This window comes from Sturnus vulgaris, chromosome 8 (assembly GCF_052056855.1).
Source record: "Sturnus vulgaris isolate bStuVul1 chromosome 8, bStuVul1.hap1, whole genome shotgun sequence".
In the NCBI taxonomy this organism is placed as follows: Eukaryota; Metazoa; Chordata; class Aves; order Passeriformes; family Sturnidae; genus Sturnus; species Sturnus vulgaris.
Window position 1 is genome coordinate 7,507,155 of NC_142250.1, and position 20,872 is coordinate 7,528,026.

The 20,872-nt window shown below is 44.5% G+C and overlaps 1 protein-coding gene across 1 annotated transcript; it reads right to left on the reverse strand.

The window, feature by feature from the left end:
• Positions 1-10,174: 10,174 nt before the first annotated feature.
• Positions 10,175-19,631, reverse strand: LOC148222973 (TOG array regulator of axonemal microtubules protein 2-like). The gene is made up of 4 exons (XM_088168774.1): positions 16,277-19,631; positions 15,925-16,098; positions 14,141-14,244; positions 10,175-12,766 (listed from the first exon to the last, which is right to left on the reverse strand). The coding sequence occupies exons 2-4, from the start codon at positions 16,024-16,026 to the stop codon at positions 12,301-12,303; spliced, it is 672 nt and encodes a 223-aa protein (XP_088024900.1). The 5' UTR covers positions 16,027-16,098; positions 16,277-19,631; the 3' UTR covers positions 10,175-12,300.
• Between the last annotated feature and the right edge of the window lie 1,241 nt (positions 19,632-20,872).

Sequence of the window (20,872 nt, forward strand, 5' to 3'; positions counted from 1 at the left end):
CCTGCCTCAAGTGGCTGCTGGCAGGAGCATGTTTCCCTGTGCAGCTATTTAGAAGTTTCCAGGATATGTGTTCCATGAAATATGGAGCTTCAGATGCTTTAGGTTTTCACTGCAGCCTCTGTGTTACATTTTGTGTCTCCATTTTGCAGACCTCACTGGCTCCACTCTTGCACAGTAGTTTTCCCTGGACACTTCCTTTCTTCCCTGAGCCGCAAAGTCCTTACCTCCCATCCAGAAGAGTTCTATTTCCTCTGGGTACAGAAAGAAGCTGCTGCCTCTCCAAAGAGTGATTGAAGAGGGGGATTTATTCATTACTCTTTATACTTATAGACGTATATATAACTAGGTGTAGGTTTGAATGAACGTGTTTTTATTGTATCTATTAAATTTTGAGGTTATCGTTTTAATTGTAAGTAGTTTGATTATTTTTTCTTAATAGTTTAAATAAAATTATTAAAAAAAAAAGCAAGAAGAGATTGTGCGTCCATGATCTACTAGTGTAGAGGCTATCAGAGTGCAGCTCACTCGATGTACCCGTGTTTCATTATATTCTTTCTTCACTTGCTTCTCCTCTTCCTCTTTGGCCTTGTTATCTTGGTGTCATTTGTTTCTTACTGCTGTTTATTTCTTGGAATTACAAGGGGGGCACCCACTGACATGTTTGAGGGACAACGGACCCAAAATATCCTCTATAGTCTAAAGTTTGCTAGTTAGATTTATTCTGCGCTCTGAGGAAAGAAACAGAGAGACGTGTGCCCAAATCCCAAAGCTTTGCTCCTTTGCAATCTCCCTCAGATCTGGCCCTGAGGTGTCTTCAATCACAATTTCATAGGTAAGAAGAGGACATGGGAAAAGATGCACTGCTTTGGAAAAGACGTTTGTATGTATATTTACCCAGCACAGCAGACCAACAGCGCTGTTTGGAACATGTATGCAGAAGGATGAATGGGCTGTGAGGTCAAAAACATTTGTCAACTGTTCCTCAAATCGATTCCACAGCCTGGAATCCATTCAGCCCAGGGGTATTGGATCATTTCTTACCATGGATCAGTGCTTACAGGGTAATGAATTCCTGAATAGCTGGAACAAGCACTTCTGGATTCAGCTCCAGCTTTTGGTGGGCTGCATGATCATTGAGAATGCTGCCTTTCCAGTAATTATTTTGCAGTTTCCTGTCATCGTCATTTGAATCTTTTAAACTTTCAAACATTTCAATTTGCTTTGCCTTTGGGAAAAACAGTTTTGAGCCCAGTGCAAACTGTAACCTTTTGACAGCCAAGTCCTCACAGTTGCCAGCTTCAGATGTTACAGAAGAAAATGAATGTGACAGTGTTAATTAGGTTTTCTGAAGGAAAAACTCTCTGTCAAACTCTTATGTGTTTGCTTAGCTGTGAGTCTAGTCCTGGCCTAGTAAAGCCCAGGCAGGGTGGCAGGTGTCAGGGAAAACTAGTCTGTGAGCTTATAGGATTGCCATCACCAGCAGAGGGATTCCTCTGGAGACAAAATTAGGGACCCTCTCCATGTCCCAATATTCTCTTAAATCTTTCCCAAGTATCTTAGAAAAGACAGTGCAACTTCACATCTCCTTGCACACCCACTGTTTGAATAGGGGCATTTTTGTCCCTCCTCAAAGTCATTGCTCTTGCACACCAGAAACATGAACATCCACAAAGGGGAATGATGCCTGGTCCTCCTGCTGGTGCTTCAGAGTCCTGGTACGTGAAGATCTGAGTAGCTTCCAATATTAACACTTAACAGGCATTTCATGCTCCTTCAAGATATCCAGATGTCAGGGCTTTTTGTTTCAAAGCAGCAGCTGTAGCATCACTCTCTGGCGAAAAACAGTAAATGGGAAACAGCGATTGCCAGCATTGGAAGAGTGGGGAAAAACCTCAAGTGTCTTTGTCAAAAGAAAAAAGGGAAGAGTGTAATTGCCAAAGTCAAATGTTCATTGGATCAGTTCCTTACTGCATGCTTGCAAGAAGATCATTTGGGACCATCTTTTTGAATCTCATGCAGGAAAGGAGCTCTTAATAATACCATGCTACTTAAACCTACATTGGGCTGTAGCTCTGTAGTGGCCCACAATGAAGCAGATTGCCTGCTTTGTCACTGCCAGCCCTGTTGATCCTGAAAGTCACCGTAGCGTATCCCATGCCTGTTTTGCCTCCACGAAAATCTTGGCATCCCTTATTAGTGTGTGAAATAAATAAGGAGTAATAAAATGGACAATTACCTGGTCACTTTGGAGGCTATGATCATGCTTTCGCATGTCAGCCCTGTACCTCATGCTCCCAAGGCGTGTTACTCATCATGAAATATTTTAAGAATAACTCTCAGCTCTCATGTTCCATCAGAATAAAGTTGCATCAGATCATGGAGAATTCTGCTGGCAGGAACAGGACAAAACCCTTCCAAGACTCACTTGCAGTTGTCCTGGATTTCTGCAGCCCTGTGTGGAAAGCTGCTGTAGGCAGAGTGTTTGGAGTTGGTTGGATGGCCTTTATGAAAGATGAGTGGAACAGCATGCAGGGCTCTCCTGGCAGAAAACTGTTTGTCCAAGAGCAGGCACATGGTGCTGGCAGAAGTGGAGCGGCCCCACTCCCAGCGCAAGAGTCTGTGAGCTGAGCCGTGCCAGGGAGAAAAGACACCGAGGGGCTCCAGCCCAGCTGCTTCACCTGCCGGGACCGTTCCATGGAGCTGTGCCATTGGGAGAAAGTTGGCACCGGACGAGCCACCGAGCTTTCATCTGCTGCTTGAACAGCTCCGTGGCAGCTCCTGTTTTTCCTGAGAGAGAACCCGGCACATCTTGTAACGCACGTCATGGGGGGATTTTCCTCTGGCATTTTGGGTCTTTGTTCAAGTGGGGAGGACAGTGAGGTCTGACTGTTTGATATCCAGGAGTTACTGACTTGTTTTTCCTTGCTTTGTAGGCATTCTGTTTGTTAATAATCTGTTGTTTTTTTCCTACTTTCATTTGTTAGTTTTGATTTCCTATTGCTGGAAAAGAATTTTTGGAACATGTTGGATGAGACAACTTATTCCATAGTGTCCTGTTTTAAGGTGTCTCAAACTGTGTTAGATAGATGGCTTCACATAGGAACATCCCCAAGGCTGCTGAGGGGAAGGCAGAGAGGAAGACAAACCTGGTATTTCTGAGGGAAATTCCTTGACACCAAACCAACCTGAGTCATCTAACAGCTGATCTGACATCTTTAGAAATGGGCCAAAAGGGAAACCTTTCAGTGTGTTTGGTCAAGGCCAGGTTATGCTCAAGGCAAAGTTGTGTCAGTGCACTTGGCTCCTTCTCTCCTTATTGTGTCTGGCACACACAGGAGCCCACAGCTCCTGCAGAAACCATCACAGCACTCAGTGGGAGCAAACTTGCGTCCAGTCCTCACACAGAGCTGGGGTATCCAGCACTCCACCTCATTGGAATGAAGAACTGTTCCAACCCTCTTGGTAGGAGCTAAGGAGGTTTGGCCTTCAGATCAGCTTCTTGCCAGCTCTTGATTTGCTGCCCTGGCTAAGCTGCTGCTTGTGCCAACATTTTTTCCACGGCTGACAGCCCTGCTCTGCTGGCAAGAGGCCCCTGCAGGAGCTTGTGCTGGTGCCATTCAATCTTTCAGATCTTCCAAAGGAAAGCTCAGGGCAGAACTTGTCAAAAGAGCTTTGCCAGGTCAATGCTTTTAACGTTAAATCTTTCCTCTGTACTCCATGTCATGCTCAGTAAATGTTTGAGGAAGCAATTTTGCTGCTCCAGAAATTCCACAAATCATGCAGTTAAACCTTAAGAGAACATGATTTGGGACATGTAATCACACTTGAATTCATTGTGCAGAAAACTACAGGAGCACTTCTTGCGAGCTCTGTGTCAAAGCTAAGTGACCTTGCCACCAAGAACTTGGAAAAGTGGGGAGAGATGGAATCAGTAGCACATTGTGATTCTCCCACATCACGTGCCTGAGTGACACAGTGACCAGAGCTGTGCTCACTTTGCCACTACGGTCCCTTGCCCAGAGTGGGTCACACTGCGGGAACAGGAGGCCTTAGATGTGGCTCAAGCTATGGCTCCATGGCCTTTTGGCTGTCAGATTGCATTTGAAGGAGGCAAGGAAGATGGGGAGTACTTTTGCACCGGATAAAAAGGATTTATTACTTTGGGCAATCCTCGGGACAAAAGACAGAAATGGCAAAGCTGCAGCAACTTAAATATGGGGAAGGTTCAAGGGGAAGGTATAACTTCTTATCAAATTGGAGAAATTCTGAGGAGGGATAAAGGGTAGAGTTTACAAAGGCATTGTCCAATGAGAAATGTATGGGGGAAAACTGGGCCACATGGACTAAAGAGATGTTGAGTTTTAGGGGATTTCCAAAGAGGAATTCTAAGCAGGAGGCAGGCACAAAGCAGGATTGACAGGTAGTTTAAGATAGATTGACAAGGTGGGTGAGAGGGTATAATTTTGGACTAAACCACAAGATTAGACAATGACAAAACCTACCATTAACAAGAAACACACTGCAACACATGAGGAACTGGCTGACTTCCACTGCGGCAAGGCCTTTTTACCCTACCTCAAAACTTCATGCTTCAGATAGTGATGGTGAATCCCCCGTGGCCTTGTCAGGCCACACTGTGATCTCAGAAAAGCTTGTTAGGCCTCGGCCTTGCTGAACAGCGCCTGGGCTCAGCTCCTCTGGAGCTGATCACAAACACGGAGTGCTCCCAGGAACTTGTGCTGCCTAACTAGCTCCTGGGCTTTCCCATGAACAACCTTGGAAACTGCTTTTCTTGCCTGGATGGAACAAGATGCTTCCTCTCATGCTTTCAAAGGCAGGCTGCTGCCCCAAAGTGCGGCCATGACAAAGCATTTTATGGCTGAGGCCACTCTCTTGTGGCCCATCAACAGTGCTCCAAAAGGAGCCCTTGGAGCTCTCCTAGACCACAGCGGCTGCCAGCAGCAACCTCCCTTGCAGTGGGGCCTCTCGGAGCCAGCGAGCTCTCCAGTTTGCTGCACTCGCAGGATCGCCCATCAACAATGGATCCTGGGCCCATCCCCCCTCTCCTGGAGGCTCCAGTTTAACTTCTGTTAAGCTTGAGTGAGTGCTGCTAAGCTTTTAGGCCGTATTCCTTTTTATCCTTGTCCTTTCTGTCCCTTTGTCTAATGCACCTAAAAGCACATACACACACACACCAACACACACTCACACACATGCACACAGTTCTCAGTTCATTTCTGGTTTGATTGACTCCAATTTGTTCGTTGCTTTTTTTCCCCTTGTTTGTGCCTCAACTGACTAGCAAGTACTAAAGTGAATGTTGTCAACAAATTCTGTAGAGCTCTTGATTAATATTCAATCTGTTTTTCCTGATAAAGCTGCCTGTGAATTTTTAAGCAATATCAAACACTTGTAATAAAGCCTGGGAGTATGAGGTAGAGGCTTGACACTGGAAAGCAGAAGAGTAACTCTAAAGTGATGAGTTTAATCCTCCATTTGATTACTCTTCTATTTATTTCACTCTAAGAAGCCAAGCCTAGCTTTTCTTGGAGGCAGAATGTGTGTGGGATGCACTAGGGTATTATGCCATTGCCCTGAGCTGATTGCCACTCAGGAGTATAAATAGATTTGAGGAAACCTTGTCACTTTTTGTTGGCCTCACAATCCACTCATCCTTCCGCAATCAAGTTGCCAACAACACTGTTGAACTGCTGTGCTCTGTAAATCTTCATACAAATGTCTTTTCTAAAGCAGTGCATCTTTTCCCACGACATCTTCTTACCTATGAAATGGTGATTGAAGACACCTCTGAGCCAGATCTGGGTGAGATTGCAAAGGAGCAAAGCTTTGGGATTTTGGAACACTTCTCTTTGTTTCTTTGCTCAGGTCTTTTGCGAGCGCAGAATACATCCAGGTGAAAAACTTTTGAATACACAGAATCTCTTGGATCCAGTGTCCCCAAAACATGTCAATATGTGGCCCCATTGTAATGCCAAGTCACAAATGGCAGCCGAAATGTCACAAAGAAAACATGTCAAAAGAGGAAGAGGAGAGGCCCAGCAAGGAAAGGTACAGTGAGACGTGGCACACCAAGTGAGCTGCACTTCCATAAACACAGCACATTTCCCCCAGGCTAGCAGGTGATGGTTGTGGATTCTCTGCTTGTTTTTGAAAAAATTTCGTTTATTTATAATTAATAACACCCATAAGCATTTAATCAAAATAAAATATATACAATTAAAAATATATCATCAAAATATTGAAGATACAATCAAATGTTGAGATTGTCATTGGTTTAGGTCTTCTAAAGAGCAGAGAAGTTGTTGGTTGCTGTAAAGTTGTTGATTGTAAAGGCACATCAATTTCAAAAGAGCAAGAGTCCCACGAGTTAAAGTCTATGCTAAAAGGTTTTGAAGTAGAGTCCTGATGAGAAGCAGAAGCTGCAGCCTGGTACAGATTCCTGAGCAGGGGTGGAAGCTGTGGCCTGGCACGGACTCTCAAGCAGAGATAGAAGTTGCAGCAGCTCCAATCTTCTTCCGGACAGTGATGACGGTGGTGAGGAGAGACGGGGAGAGAGAGTCTCTCCCTAGTGCCTGGATTCTTATTTATAAATTACCCAAGGAGCTAAAAACATGAATCTGAAGCATTTCTACTAAACCTATTAGAATTCTAGTTCTATAATATGCAAGGTTACATATAGAGCCTATCTGTTTTATCTGAAGAATGTGAGCAGTACTCTTACTGTATTTTTATTATGTCTAGAACAGTTTTTGAGCTCTTACTAAAGCTTTTTTTAGAAGCTTGCTTTTTACACTAGATCCTAAGGCATTTGCTCTTTAAGGCACGTAAAATACATTCTCATTTATTTACTCAAAAGTTAATCTTGCATCTCTATTTCATGTACCAGTGGCTGAGTATATTTTACATAAATGTCTAAAGGTTTTAATTCAATTCCTGCATTCTAATCTCTCTCTGAGAGAGACCCCTGTTTTACACATTCCTACAATCGAAACCTCTTTCTTCAAACCTACAGCTACCGATCATAACATATGTACATCTGTAACTCTACAGGCTAATGTATGAATCCTGTCTTTCAATCAGTTCTCAGACAGGTGGCAGCTCCTTCCTGATCTTGGAGGAAAGAGCCCTTCTGGAGTGGAGGCAAGGACTTCGTGGATTAAAGCACATAGGAACGTCCAGACAAAATGTCCTGGTAACACTGTAGCAGGCAAGATCTGCAAAGTGGAGACACAAAGTATTAACACAGGCCACAAAGTAAAACTAAAGACTCTACAGCTCCACATTTATTGGGACATATTTCCCGGAAACTTCTACATAGCTGCACAGGGAAACATGCTCCTGCCAGCAGTCACTTGAGGCAGAACAGGGGCACACCCTGACCCACTTGCACAAAGCTCCCACGCGAACACCCTGGCCTCTGGGATACCTTGGTACAGCAGGGAGCCCAGAGCCCTGTGCTTTCCAGCAATGGCTCAGCTGTACATGCAGCCTCCTGCTCCTCTCCCTGTCCCAAAGCTCAGCAGCCCTACAGTTCCATAGGGCACTGGGAGCAGCAGAGCTCAGGGCAGGGGACAGCTGCAGGACAGAACTGTTCCCTGGCAATGTGCACAGGCTCTCCAGGCTGGCACAAGACCCTTCCTCCTGCCAGACAGCGGCCCAGCTCCCACCTTACCTCTGTGTGAGGCTGAGCCTTGCTCAGCCTTCCCCTTGTCCTCAGTCTGCAGTTGTTTCAGCCCCCTGAGCATGCCATGACTATGAAGGGCAGTGGAGAGAGCAGGGGCAGATGCACAACCTTCTTTAGTATTTTGTCGGTTTTGGCACAGCTAAAATGTCAAATCCGGAGGTGTCCATCTCAGCACTTGGTCAACTTTCTGGAGAACATCCATCCTTCACCAGCCCAAAATGCTGGAGAGGTTTTTCCGCACATGTGGAAGCTGGCTGGCAGCACGCTTCTGCAGCTGGGTGCCCATCACCTCGTGGAGGGCAGAGGCAAGCCTGGTGACCACAGTGCAGACATTGGCGCTTCGGACAGGCAGCGCCTTGTTCTCCAGCAAGGACCAGAGCACGGGCAGGGCGTAGCGCTGGACGACCTCAGGGCTCCTGCCATAAACGCCTTCCACAAGCACTGCCAGGACAGAGACACAAGCTCCTTAACCACCAAGCTCAAGGCAAACCAGGATCTACCTCTGGTTTTGCTTCTCAGAAACCCCTCTGGCTAAGATCAGTGCAACAGCACTCAGAGCCCCATGATCCAGAACGGCCAAAGCAGCTGATGCTCCCTAAAACAGAACCACCAACCTCTCAGGACTAATTTCTCCAAACAGAACCTTATATATTTTTGAGAATTTCTACCTGTACTAGATCACTTCATTATCTGCTTCTGCATCAACAGACTGATGCAGTGAGCAGATTAATGACTGAAATGTCAGCTTGCCTGTTATTTCCATTAGGAAGTTCTTTAAGCCCACACTGAAGATTTGGAAGTGCACTGTACAGAGGCAATTGAGAGATTTCTAATATAAAGGATGATACCATTTTTGTGACTCTTGATATCAAGTGCCAAAGTCTAATCTGGCTCTTCCCTTTGCTCAGTGACAGACAGCAAAGGATAGTATTGGACTACACTTCCAGCCCACCAGAGATGGGTGCTGCTTGACAGATGGATTAGAAACATCAGTGACCAGCTGGTGTCTTTGGCAGAATGCTTTTGTGGCTTCCAACAAACACCTGTTCAAACGTCAGGTTGTCTTAGATAACTACCCAGACCCCATTGTCGTGGCATTTGTGCATCTCCACATTTTAATAGCCTTTCCCCTTCCAATGTTGATGGCATATTTTCTTGCAATGTCTACTGAAACAGCAGAATAGAGAGAAAAAATAATACACAGGGGACTGAATTTTAACCAGATCACGAGGGTTTTTTCATATTCTCTCTGAATCCTGTTCCCTGCTCACTTCCTGAACTGAACTATATCAAACACACACTAAAATTTCCTACCAATAGGCTCCTTACATGGCAGATTTGGCTGAGAGATCAAACCCTGAAATGCTCGGCAGTACATTCTTATTTTATGCACAGGCCAAAAGTTGTATAGCAGCCACTTCTTATTCTGTAGTGGAAGAGACTTCATTTTTTCTAGGCTGTTAATCCCCCAGCAGTCATCAACATTTAAACAGCTCCTGAAAGCAACCAAACCCAATTCTGCTAAGTAGAAAAAGGGTTATGGTACCCATTTCAAAATGGGAGTTAATTTGATTTTAAAAGTATTTAAAGACATCAGTCAATATAGGACTTGATAAACCACTGTCTCTTCCGACTAAATCTCAGAGAGAACATCTGCTCTTTCTAAAGCAGTCCTAATTTATGTTTCATTCCTTTCTTTGAAAAGGAGATCAAAATAACTCCAAAAATAAATTCCATCCTGATGGAGATTCCCTTTGTACAGATGCCCTTTAAAGGGCCTTTGACATTCCTATTCACTGAACATTGTCCTTCTGAGATTCCAAATGAAGACACAAAGTGTATCAAACCTTGCATTTCAAGATGCTGCCTCACTTAGCAGTGGATTTAGCCTCAGTTCAAGCAAGGCGATAAATCTTCTTCTCTACTATATATTAAGATTATCATTTTCCCATTCCTTGCCTACTGCTGACATAGCAAGCTCCTCTGAGGGATCAATTATCAGCTGCAATTGTAGCATTTTGGACAGCAGTGACACAGGAAGACATGAAATGCTCAGTCCAATGCCACTTGGACAGCACAGACAGGGAGCCTCAGCACTCTGCTTCTGCCCCTCTGCCCCCAAAGGCTGCCTTGCACCAAATCCATGCCTCTAATATGTGTGTTGCGTTTTGACCTAAGCTGTGACCCCAGGCACTGCAGGGTTCAGCCTCAAAACTTTCCAAGAGCAAAACGACAATCCCATGAGGACAAAAGAAACGGATCCCCTGCAACAGCACTTGCCACCATTTTCCCTGAAGAATCACAGATGTCCCTGAGCTTCCAAGAGAGGAGCCAGTTCGGGTATTTTTAGCCCTTCCCTTTCCTGCACGTGGCTTCTGAGATGCCCCAGGGAGAGCTCAGCCCCCAGGCCGAGCACCGCCCCCATCTCAGGTGCTGCACACCTCTGCAGCAGCCAGGGAAAACCTGCCAAACACACCTGCCATGGGGATTGGGCAGCAGGGACAAGCTCAGCACCTCCCCAGTTGGAGCAGCTACTCTACTCTCTGAGAGGAATGTTGAATTTGTCTTTACAAATGAGTTTTGGATCTGCTGGTAGATAAGGCTAGCACTGAGAGATAAAAGAAACAATGGGATGGATTCCATTGATTGATGAATGGAAAAAGATATTTCCCTGTAAATATTCCCTGGGAAGACCTCTTGACTTACAAGGGGAGGCCATACCTGTGATACACACTGTGACCTCCAGCAGAGCTTGGCCACTCAGTTGACTCCACTGGTTGCTAAACTCTTTCATCAGTGATACTTTATCTACAAGAGAAACACACATTTCTGCTCAATCTTCTGAGGTCATAGGAGAAAAGAGAGTGGGGAGGGAAAAGGCAAGGGCAGCCTCAGCTTATAAAATCAAGTAAATTTCTGTTGATGTTTGAATCCTTTTCTTCTTTCCTTCCAGCCTATCCTTTCACATTTGTAAATGAAAAGTTTTCTGCCGGAGCTATGTTAGACATTTCACATCGCAGATCTCGATAGTTCAATCACAAGTAAGCAGTGAAACGGTTTTGCATTGCAGAGTAAGCAGGAAGAAGCCCAGACTTGGGATACAGGAAGGCACTGAATCAGGTAGTCCATGAGGTCACAGAGCAGCTGAGGTGGAGAAAGTAGAAACTGCCCTTGAAGATCTGCATCTTCAACTCTCCATTTTTCAGGCCTATTTCCCTTGAGCAGCATTTTCAGAGCTGACATAAATCTCGGCAGCAAAGGAATTTAGAGCAGCCCTTGCCTGTGTAGCTATTTCCTACAGCCATCCTGCCCCATGGATATCAGCTGGAGCGTTCCACAGGCACCAAGAGCTCTCAAGGCACTCAGTGTTCTCTTGTGTCAGAGAGGCAGAGACACAGTTGGGGAGAGTCCATGTCAGGGCTCATCCTTACCTAAATGAGCAATGGATGCTTCCAGAGCATTCACAGCTGTGGCACAAACCCCAGGGTCCTTTGAGTTCAGGTTCTTTAGGATTCTTTCCACCAGACGGATGATCACCGGGTTCAAGGCATCTTCCAGGACAGTGATCATTTCTGCCAGCACGTCCAGCGCCATCTGCTTCACTTTCTTTTGTGTGTCAGATATTCTCAGGACAAAAGAATCAAAAATCCGTGAAGAGAACAAAGAGCATGGAAGCTGGATTAAAACGTCAATGTCTGAAGAATGGATGTAGAAATGAGCATTCAGCAATGTTAAAGATGAATGTGATCCTTTCTGTCAGGTCAGCAAATGCTTGCACAATTCCACTCTTTTCCTGTGGGCCACTCACTGGAATGGCTGCTCAACCTCATTCTGGAGTAAAGGTTTTCATCTCTTTTAAGAGGTTTGCATGAGGACAGAATAGTTCCTATGGTGTCACGCTTCACCTATAAATCATTAAATTAATTGCATTTATTCATTCAAAAGACTACCTTTGCTTTACAAGTGTGGAAGCAGATATTTAAAATGCCCATTTTTCTATATAGTTGCCTCAAGTACTGAGAGCAATTCATGATTTTGCAAAACTATGGCCAGACGACATCTAAGTTTTATTTTGTCTATCTCAGAACCTGTCTGCAGAAATGCAGGCCTCTGATCAACTCTTCCAGAATCCAGACAATTTGTCTAACAAACAGGTAGACTTCTGAAATTTAATGTGCTGTACAGCTCTCATTAGAGCAGGTTCAGTCCCTTGACAGCCACATCTGGATTCAATGATCTTGAAGGTCTCTTCCAATCTAGTGATTCTGTGATTATTAGGCACCATTTTCTAGAAAAAGGGGGAAAGCAGCTTCTGGGAGGAGAAGGACGAGACCTGTCCTTGGCCATTTTCCTCCTTTTCCAAAGAGAAAAATAAAAACAACTAGGATGAGCACCATCACTACCAAGTGGAATGGAGACAAGAATGGAAAGAAATAGCCAGAGTTTTGACTGTGCAAGACAAGATGGAGTTTACAAAAGTACCCTTGGTTTAAATTAGCCCAGCCTAACACTTCCCCATCCAAATCCATTTTTTGTCTAGAGAATAATTGCCATGCTTTCAGTGGCTGGATTCCCTTCACTTAACCCAACTGCGACTAGGAGACAGCAGAAGTTACACCAATGGAAAATTCTGGCATCATCTGATGAACAGCATCAATAGGCACCTGCCAGACAAATGCAGCTGGACTGAAAGAACTTGTCCTGAAGCCTGGACCTCCATTAAATTGGTCTGGGTCAAAGGGACCAGCCTGTCCCAAACAGCCAGGAGGCAGTGCCAAGACACACTGAATTAACTTTACTGCTACAGGCTTGGGAGAGGAGCTAACGGGAAGGAACAGTGAAGATACCCTACATACCTGGACAATGTGAGTGGTGATGAGCTTGGGGAGGTTTTTGCACAGCTCTAGGAGGAGTGCCACTCCTTCCAGCCGTGCCTCAAACCCCTTGGCTTCCAGGAGATTGTAGAGCTTCTGGAGCAGCTCGATTTCATCCCTAGCTGGAGGTAATGTGACCTGGGTTTTTGGATGGTGGAGGAGGCATCCATCAGAGGTTGACTTCACCCTGGAAAATCAAACGAAATTACAATTTGTTGGTGACAATACCTGCAGATAATTGTGAGCAAAACATCTACAGGAGCTTTCCTAATGATGTGATTTCAAGCTAGAAAATCATGATGCTCTGAAAAACCACATGGACCTCATGACAATCCTTATGGGAGTCAATCTGTAAGTAACATCCTCGCCAGTGCTCACTCAGCAAAACCAAGGATGAGATGCATCTCATCTATCTTCAGATGGCTTCCCAGGCACACATTGCTTTGTGGGGAAAGAGAAACTCTACTGCCAAGTTTAAATGCCTCCTCTTATGGGAGATGTGAGTCTTGTAATAAGTAAACTCATCACTCTGGAGAAATGTCTCTACACCAATAACAATTGTAACAGAATGACAATATGGAACAGGAGCTCACATGCATCTGAGCAGATGAACAGGGGCATATCTGAAGCATCCAGAAAATCAGTAACACAGATAAAAACAGAAGACAGACATCCCAGCACAACACTCACATTAAGTTTGCATTCCTAGAGACTAGATCCACAGCTTCATAAACCCACTGGGAACAATTCTCCTGGATCAACCTGTCTCTTCCATGAGCATGGGAAGCTCCTAGCTATGCTACTGAAGCATGTGGTCCTTTGCTGCCACCGCTGAGCATGACAGAGCTAAATAAATCCCCTCTCTAATCAGGGGAGAACAGGTACAAGTAGCTCTGCCACTGTCATGAAGACACAGCAAGGACCAAATTCCTTTCTTCAATGCAGATTGCAGCACAGTGGGAAATCAACCAAACATGCTGTCCATCAAGCAAACTATATGAAGGACAGAATTATCAAGACAAAAAGTCCCCATTGAGACACCTGTTGACCAAAGTTGCTCAGGATTTGCCTTGCTACTTACTACTCAAACTTGGTAATGTTGGAGGGTAAGAAAAGCATGGTTCAGCCAGGCCAAACCATTTGTACGGGAATGGTTGGTTTAGGGAATGGCATCATGCTTTCTAGGCTGGGAGTTCTCATCAAAACACCCATCTGAAAAAACTCCACTCAGATGTAAAAAAACCCTGGTTGAATTGACTTGTCCCAAGTCAGGCAGTGGAAATATAGCCCTCTCCTAACCACAACAACACTGCCCTCAACACTGCACTGAATTGTCTGAGCTGCAACCAATGGATGCCTTTTGTTGCCTAATTTTTGTGGAAACCTCTCCAGAGAAGTTTGTTCAGTGCAATGCAGAAGTAGACATTTCGTGCCACAGAGCATTTGTAGGGAAAGGAAACAATCTCTGGCACAGGCCATCATTGCTAAAAAGATTTTCCTGAGGAAGAGATATGTCCAGCTTGTCATGTGCTTTGTCTCATCTAACAAAAGTGCTCAGTACCTTTGACTAGAAGGCAATGTGGCCTGAGGTTGCTTGGAGCCATCGCTCCTCTTCTTCACTGGGCTCTTGACAGAAGGGCGTTCACCATTTTGCTCTTCCATCCCCTACAAAGACATAGAGAAAGCCCCATCAATCTTTAGAATATTAAATAGGAAATTGCCTGTTTAAAACACAAGTTAGAACCAGGATCACTTCTAGCAAGGCTTAGGGAAACATTTCCTAACTGACAGAAGGAAACAGGCCAGAGAATCAGTGATGCCAATACTCTGTTTGCAATAGCTCAAGGCAGGTTATGGGTGCTGCCATACTGAGCAGCAGTCTAAAACCCAAATTCATGAGTCTTGACTATAAATGGGAAGAATGCAAACTGGTTGGCAACGAATGTTCATAAAGGAAGCAGCAGAAAAATTTGGACTCTTTGGGGAGTGGTCCCATTATGTTGGATGGTGATTTGGTTCAACCTGGCTCTCCCTTTTCCCGCTCAAAGGCACAATCCCTTTTATAATGTAGATAAAAGAATAAAATTTCCCCCCAAACAAACAAATCATTTTCTACTGAATGCTGCTGAATTCACCAAGCTTCTACCAGCTCCACAAGGTTTGACAGCAAGCAATATTCCCAAAAGACAGACAGTAATTGCAGTAATTAGGATTGACTTGGACAAATTTGCATTTTTGGAAATTGTCTTGGCACTACTACTTCCAGTGTCTTTTGCAAAGACTTTATTCTCTTCAGAAGCACTATTCTCATTTAATTGCTTTTCTGGGGTGTTTGGGGTTGAATTGTTCCCTTTTCTTTCTGTGGCATTTCTCCCATTGTTATGCTAAGTATTTGTGGCTACACCTTAATAGCTATAGTGCTCTCTCGCAGCGGGGTGGGGGGATGGGGGAGCCCGGAAAAGGAAAAGGTGGGAGAGGGGTCTGGAGCGGGCTCTCGCTTTCACTTGGCTCGTGGAGTGAACGGAGGACGGCCCGGGCTCTGATCTGGCATCTCCCCTGCCATCCCAGCGCCGAGATCCACGCTCCCTGCCGTTGGACATCGCTCTGCTGCTTTCCCACCTCATCCTACTACCTCTGGACACTCTGCCGAACACCACGACGGACACCGTGAGGGGAGAGTCTCTCCCCCATCCCTCTCAACCCTGGGCTGCTGCCGCCATCACTCAGCCCTCTTTGACTGCGTGGGACCTGCCCTGCCCACAGCACCGGTAACTGAGCACAGAGGGAGAGGGCCTGTGGCCAAAAAAGAGACTGGAACTGAGCTATACTGTTCTGTTTTGTTGTCAATTTTTATAGCTGTTGTTATTTCTGCTATTTTGCCTTGTTAGATATCAGTAAAGAACTGTTATTCCTATCCCCATATCTCCTGCCTGACAGCCTCTGACTTGAAACTAAAATAATTAGAAGGGAGGGGGTGGCACTCTGCATCTCAGGAAAGGGGTTCTCGCCTTTTCTTAGAAAAATACATATCTTTCAAACCAAGACATGGGGGCAGAGTAGGGAGAGCGTGCTGGGGGAGTTACACCCAAATGTAAACTCATTTTCTCCTCTTCCCCTTTCCTGTTTGTGACCATTATTCAAAATATTCAAAACCCCACTTTTTTAACTAATAATATCAGTTCCTTATTGGACTGCAGATGAACAGGGTGGGGATTAACAGCTCATTCCCAGGAGCAAAATGATTCAGCACGAGAGGAATGAGATAGACAGACTAGGTATGTTTGATCTCCTATTAGCAGTGGCAACACCTGCACAAAGGAGACATTTCTCCTGCCTAGCACTTACTTTCTTCTTCATTCTTCTCAGAATATCTTCCAGGTCACAGGGCGAAACGGATCGTTCCAAAAGCATTTTACAATTTTGGTCATTCATCAACATCTTCACCATCTCCTGTCCATAATGCCTATGTGTCACGATCTGCTATTAATGCAGAACGGGGGTCGTGATGGTTCTTTTGATCTCAAAGGTGCAAACAGGCAAAATGCAGGGGACAAAATCAGTTTATTCAACAGCAGAAAATCAGTTTAATCAACAACAGCAATGCATTTCATCAAATGCCAACAATTCAGTTACGGTAAAGGGGAGAGGTATAGGATAGGGAAAGGGGAAGGAAAGGAAGGGATGGGAGAATAGCTACCAACAGACGAGACGGGCGTCCTCACGGGTCATCCGATAGACGAGTCTTCATCCGTGGGGAGATCTCAGGGGTTTTCTCCAGGGGGTCTTCATCAGTGGAGAGATCTCAAAGGGTCTTTTCCAGAGGGTCGCTCTTTTATAGTCCTTCTCCAAAGCGAGTGGCTTCTGGCCAAAAGGTGGGAAGATTTATGGACCATTGTGTGGTGCTGCAGGAGACAGGTACAGACAAGCAGTCCTCAGTTGATACAACACAGTCTCTGGTTGGTGCCACAACAGCACAGTCCAGTGAACACAATACACCAGCACACAGTCACGAGCATCCACCTGGCCTGGCCAGTAAACCATTGTTTGGAGTCAGCCTGGGTGGGGTCCTCAAGGTCTCCTTGCGACAGTCGGGAGGCAAAATCGAGGGGAACTTCGGACCGACCCTTACACCACCCTGTGACTCACGATCATCGTCAAGAGTGCCCCTTTGTAGAGTTGTAGTAAAGCCTTCAGGACTCGTCCAAGTTGGTAGCATATCCCGGAAAACAGAGACAGGAGAGTAGGAAAAAGATAAGGGACAGGATAAGGAAAAGGAGAAAGGGGAAACAAAACAGATTAATTATGTTCAATTTTGTTGATTGCTAACGACTTCAAATGATTTGTTCAATTCTTTAAATTTTTCAATTTTGATTAGAAATAAATCAATTTTTTTAAAGCAAGTTTTTGATTAAACAATTCTAATTGAAATTAGAAGATAATTCTAGTTATTTTATCTTATTTGAAACCTTGTGTCAGTAACCCTAGGGATGTCAACAGTAGCCGATCTGGGTACATCTGTCACAGATGCCAATTGTGTTAATCGTTTCGTTATTCTCCAAGTCATGATGTATAGAATTGCTGATAAAACAAAACCAATTAAAACTAGAATCAAAAGAACAATGGTGGGATGACACAATTTGTTCAGGACACCTGTAGCAGTAGGTGACCACCCAAATAGAGTATCCCACCACCTGTGTTCAGCATCTGTCTTTACCCTTTCTAAAACACGATGCATTTTTTCCACATTGTGATGAACAGCTATTAGAGTTTTCTGTCCGTTTTTCTTGATCTTCTCCAAAATTTCGATCAGATCTTGGTGTAGCAACAATTGCTTCACCAGAGAGAGGCTCATTCCAATTGGAGTGGGCAATAGATGGTGGATCAGTGTGTAATTTGACTGCAAAAGGTGGTGAGAAGTAACTGGGGCTACATAGGAAAAATCACATCCTGAAATCCTAGTAAAATTACAGACACAAAAGTTTGAATGATTTTTAGTATTCAGTACCAAATTTTCTATAAAAACACTATCACAAGGAGTTCTAAAGCATGCACATCCATTGCCTATATATACCAGTACAGTTTCAGAAATCTCATTTGGATGGATTTCAAAGTTACAAACATTCTGTTCTGTGTCCAAGCAGATATCTTGAGCTCTGATTGCATTACTTTCACAGATAAACCCTTGCTGTTCCCAGACAATGCAAGTTTCCAAATTGACAGTTTGCCACCTCCCACCAATTTGACAGGCCCATTCCCTATGCTCGAAAGGATGGAGAATAGCTCCATCATGGTTCAACCCCAATGCAATAATGGGGAATATTGAATGCACTGAAGCATTACGAATTGTCAGTACAAAGGCTGTGGCAGTGTTTGTGCTGGGATCATAGGTAAAATTTACTAAGTTCCACCAGGACTGGAATTCTTTTTCAAAATCAGTGGCACTGTCCCAGACTATTTTTCGGATTTCAGTGGGAAAAGTGCCTTCCTCACCTTCTCTTATAATTAAAGCAGCAACTGACTGCATCCACAACTGGGCCTGGATACAACTGAGAGTCAAAGAGATGTTATTTTGAGTAGCACCAAGTACATCGATCATCAATTTGTGGTCATTTACGTTTACCTTTTCCCAACTTGGTAATATGTTTCATAACAACCATTGTTGGGTCCCCAAAGCTGTTAAGGTTGTTTGCAGGGGCCGTTGTAATTTGGTTACATCTCCAGCTGTGGTAGCCAATTTATTCATTAGTACTTCCGAATCGATGCTATTCAAAATTCCCAATCCTGTTCCCACAACACCGGTTATGTCTCTTGCCATTCGTTTTTTAGCAGGATTTCGTTTCCGCAGCCAGGTTGTCCATCCCTCAAAAGAAGTCTGTAGAAAGCGTGAACAAGCTGGTTGGACTTCTGAGACATTATTTTGCATCAATAATTTGATTTGTTTGAGAGACCATGCCGGATTAAACAATATTTGTTGTTGGCCAGTTTTTCTAATTACATAAGGTCCAAATTGAAAAATTGTAGGGCTTAGCACAACCGGTGGTTGGGTAGTAGGTGTTACAACATTAACATCAAGTTCTCCCCAGTATTTTGTATCATTTTTTCCACACATGATTTTATAGGAAAATTGTACAGCAGTTAGGTTTAGCCAACAGTCTTGATTTTGGGTTCTACAATATAAAGTCTGGCCATGAGATCCTATGCCCCAACTGTATGCAGGTTCGGTGAGGGATCCAGTCGCTAATTTACAAGTTATTGCGACATCATCACCTTGTGTCACCAAGAAAGGGGGGAAAACCTTGTTTTTGTCATCCAACACTAGGGGGGTACTTACACCACAGTATATAACTACGGCGGTTAGTGTGGGGTTTTCTATAGCATTTATTCTGAATCTATAGGTCAGGCCTTTCAAGCTGGACTCATCTGTTGTGTTATTCTGCCAGGAGCATGTTACATAGGTTGGTCTGGTTAAAGTAAAGTTATGCCAACAGTCAGTAAATTCATCCACACAAAGCTTTGTAACTTCAACGTTGTTGGTGTCAGGGTCCAGGGTATAGTTACCAACCTTCCTTTGGCGACAGCACAGTATTAGGGGAGCTTGTTTTTTACATGCCCATACTGTTGTGGGGCAGAGACTCGCCGTGATGTTAGGGTGCAAACTACTAGTTATATCTGATTTTAAGTAATTCCCGGCGATTGTAATGGTGGTGGCTTTCTCATGAAGTGATTTTTCCACTTTTCTGCATCCTACCCTGATTTCTTCACCAACTATTCCTGTTAGTACCCTAGCCCAGTCTTTTTTGTCCCAACCCCAGTCACTTGAACGGTATACCTCAGAATCGTGCAGTACTACGGTCGCAAGGCTTGGGTGACGATCTCTGGGGTAGGGTCCTAGAGCACTGGTATACCTGATGGAAGCTTCAGACCACGGCCATTCGGGCGAGTTTTGGCCATGGTGTGGTGGTAGGATACAGAAAAATATCAAAAAGGTGATCATGGTTCGTCCAGTCCCCATGTCCCTCGGTGGTCTTCTGTGAAAGCAAACACAGCAGAGTCTGCCACCAAAAGGCAGGAGGTCAAAATGATGGAACAATCCAACGGGTACTTATCCGATGCTCTTTTCCCAGAGCATTGGTGGCTACCCATGCATATTTATTAAGAGGAGTTTTTAGTACTAGTGGTACTTCTCCTACAGTAGGGAGGTTTACTAAAACAGGTTGCCCAGGATAATGGACTGGATTTTTAGAATCATTAGGTCCCTGTAGTGCAGGAATGATGCTTGGGGCTTTTAGACAAAAAGCAGTTATTTTGGGACACCCGTTTACCCCCCATCTATCATTTATACCTTTTACAGCTTGCCATAATCAAAGATCCCAACCTCCCTCATGTGGCTTTAGGAGTCACTTTAGAAGACCATTGGTCCTTTCTACAATCCCGTTGGCTTGAGGATAATAGGGGGTGTGAAAAGTCCACTTTATTCCTTCCTCCCTTGCCCATTCCTGTACTACTTTAGCAGTAAAGTGAGACCCATTGTCAGATTGAATCTCCTGTGGCTTTGGAAATGTTCCAAACCATTCTCGCAATGCCTTAACAGTATTTTCTCCTGTAGCTCTATTAAAGGCTTCAGCTTGAACTAACCCTGAAATTATTTCCACTCCCACCAGCACGAAGTGTTTACCACCAGACTTCTTAAAGGGGCCGATATAGTCTACCTGCCATGCATCCCATAGGCCTTTACCTTTCCTTAAGTGCAAAGGGTCATCTTCCAAAGGATGTCTTTCTAGTCGTCTGCGGCATTGCTCACAAGCTGATATGCATGTTTTACACATTTCCCTGGTGACAGGCCAGCCACGAGCAAGGGCTTCTTTGTATAAATCTTTGGCACCTGTGTGTTGTCTTTTTATATGCAACCATTCTAACAGGTGTTCCCAATCTTCTGTAATTTGTTCCTTTTTCAGGGGACTTAGTCTTGCTAACTCATCAGCGGCATTATTCCATTCACCAGCTAAATTTCCATCTGTCTGATGAGAAGCCACCCACCCCACAGCAAAGTTCCCGTGACTAGCTATATCTAGAATTTCTTGCCATTTTTCCTTGTGCCATACTGGGATTCTGTTGACTTCCCAATCATTTTGCTGCCAGAAAGGAAGCCACTCTGTACATCCTTTAAACACAGCATAGGAGTCAGTGTAAATACAAACAAGAGAGGTATTATGTGCCTCCTGCTTGAAAACACTCCAAACGGCAATTAATTCACCAACCTGAGCACTGCCTTCTCCCTCAGTAATAATTCGTT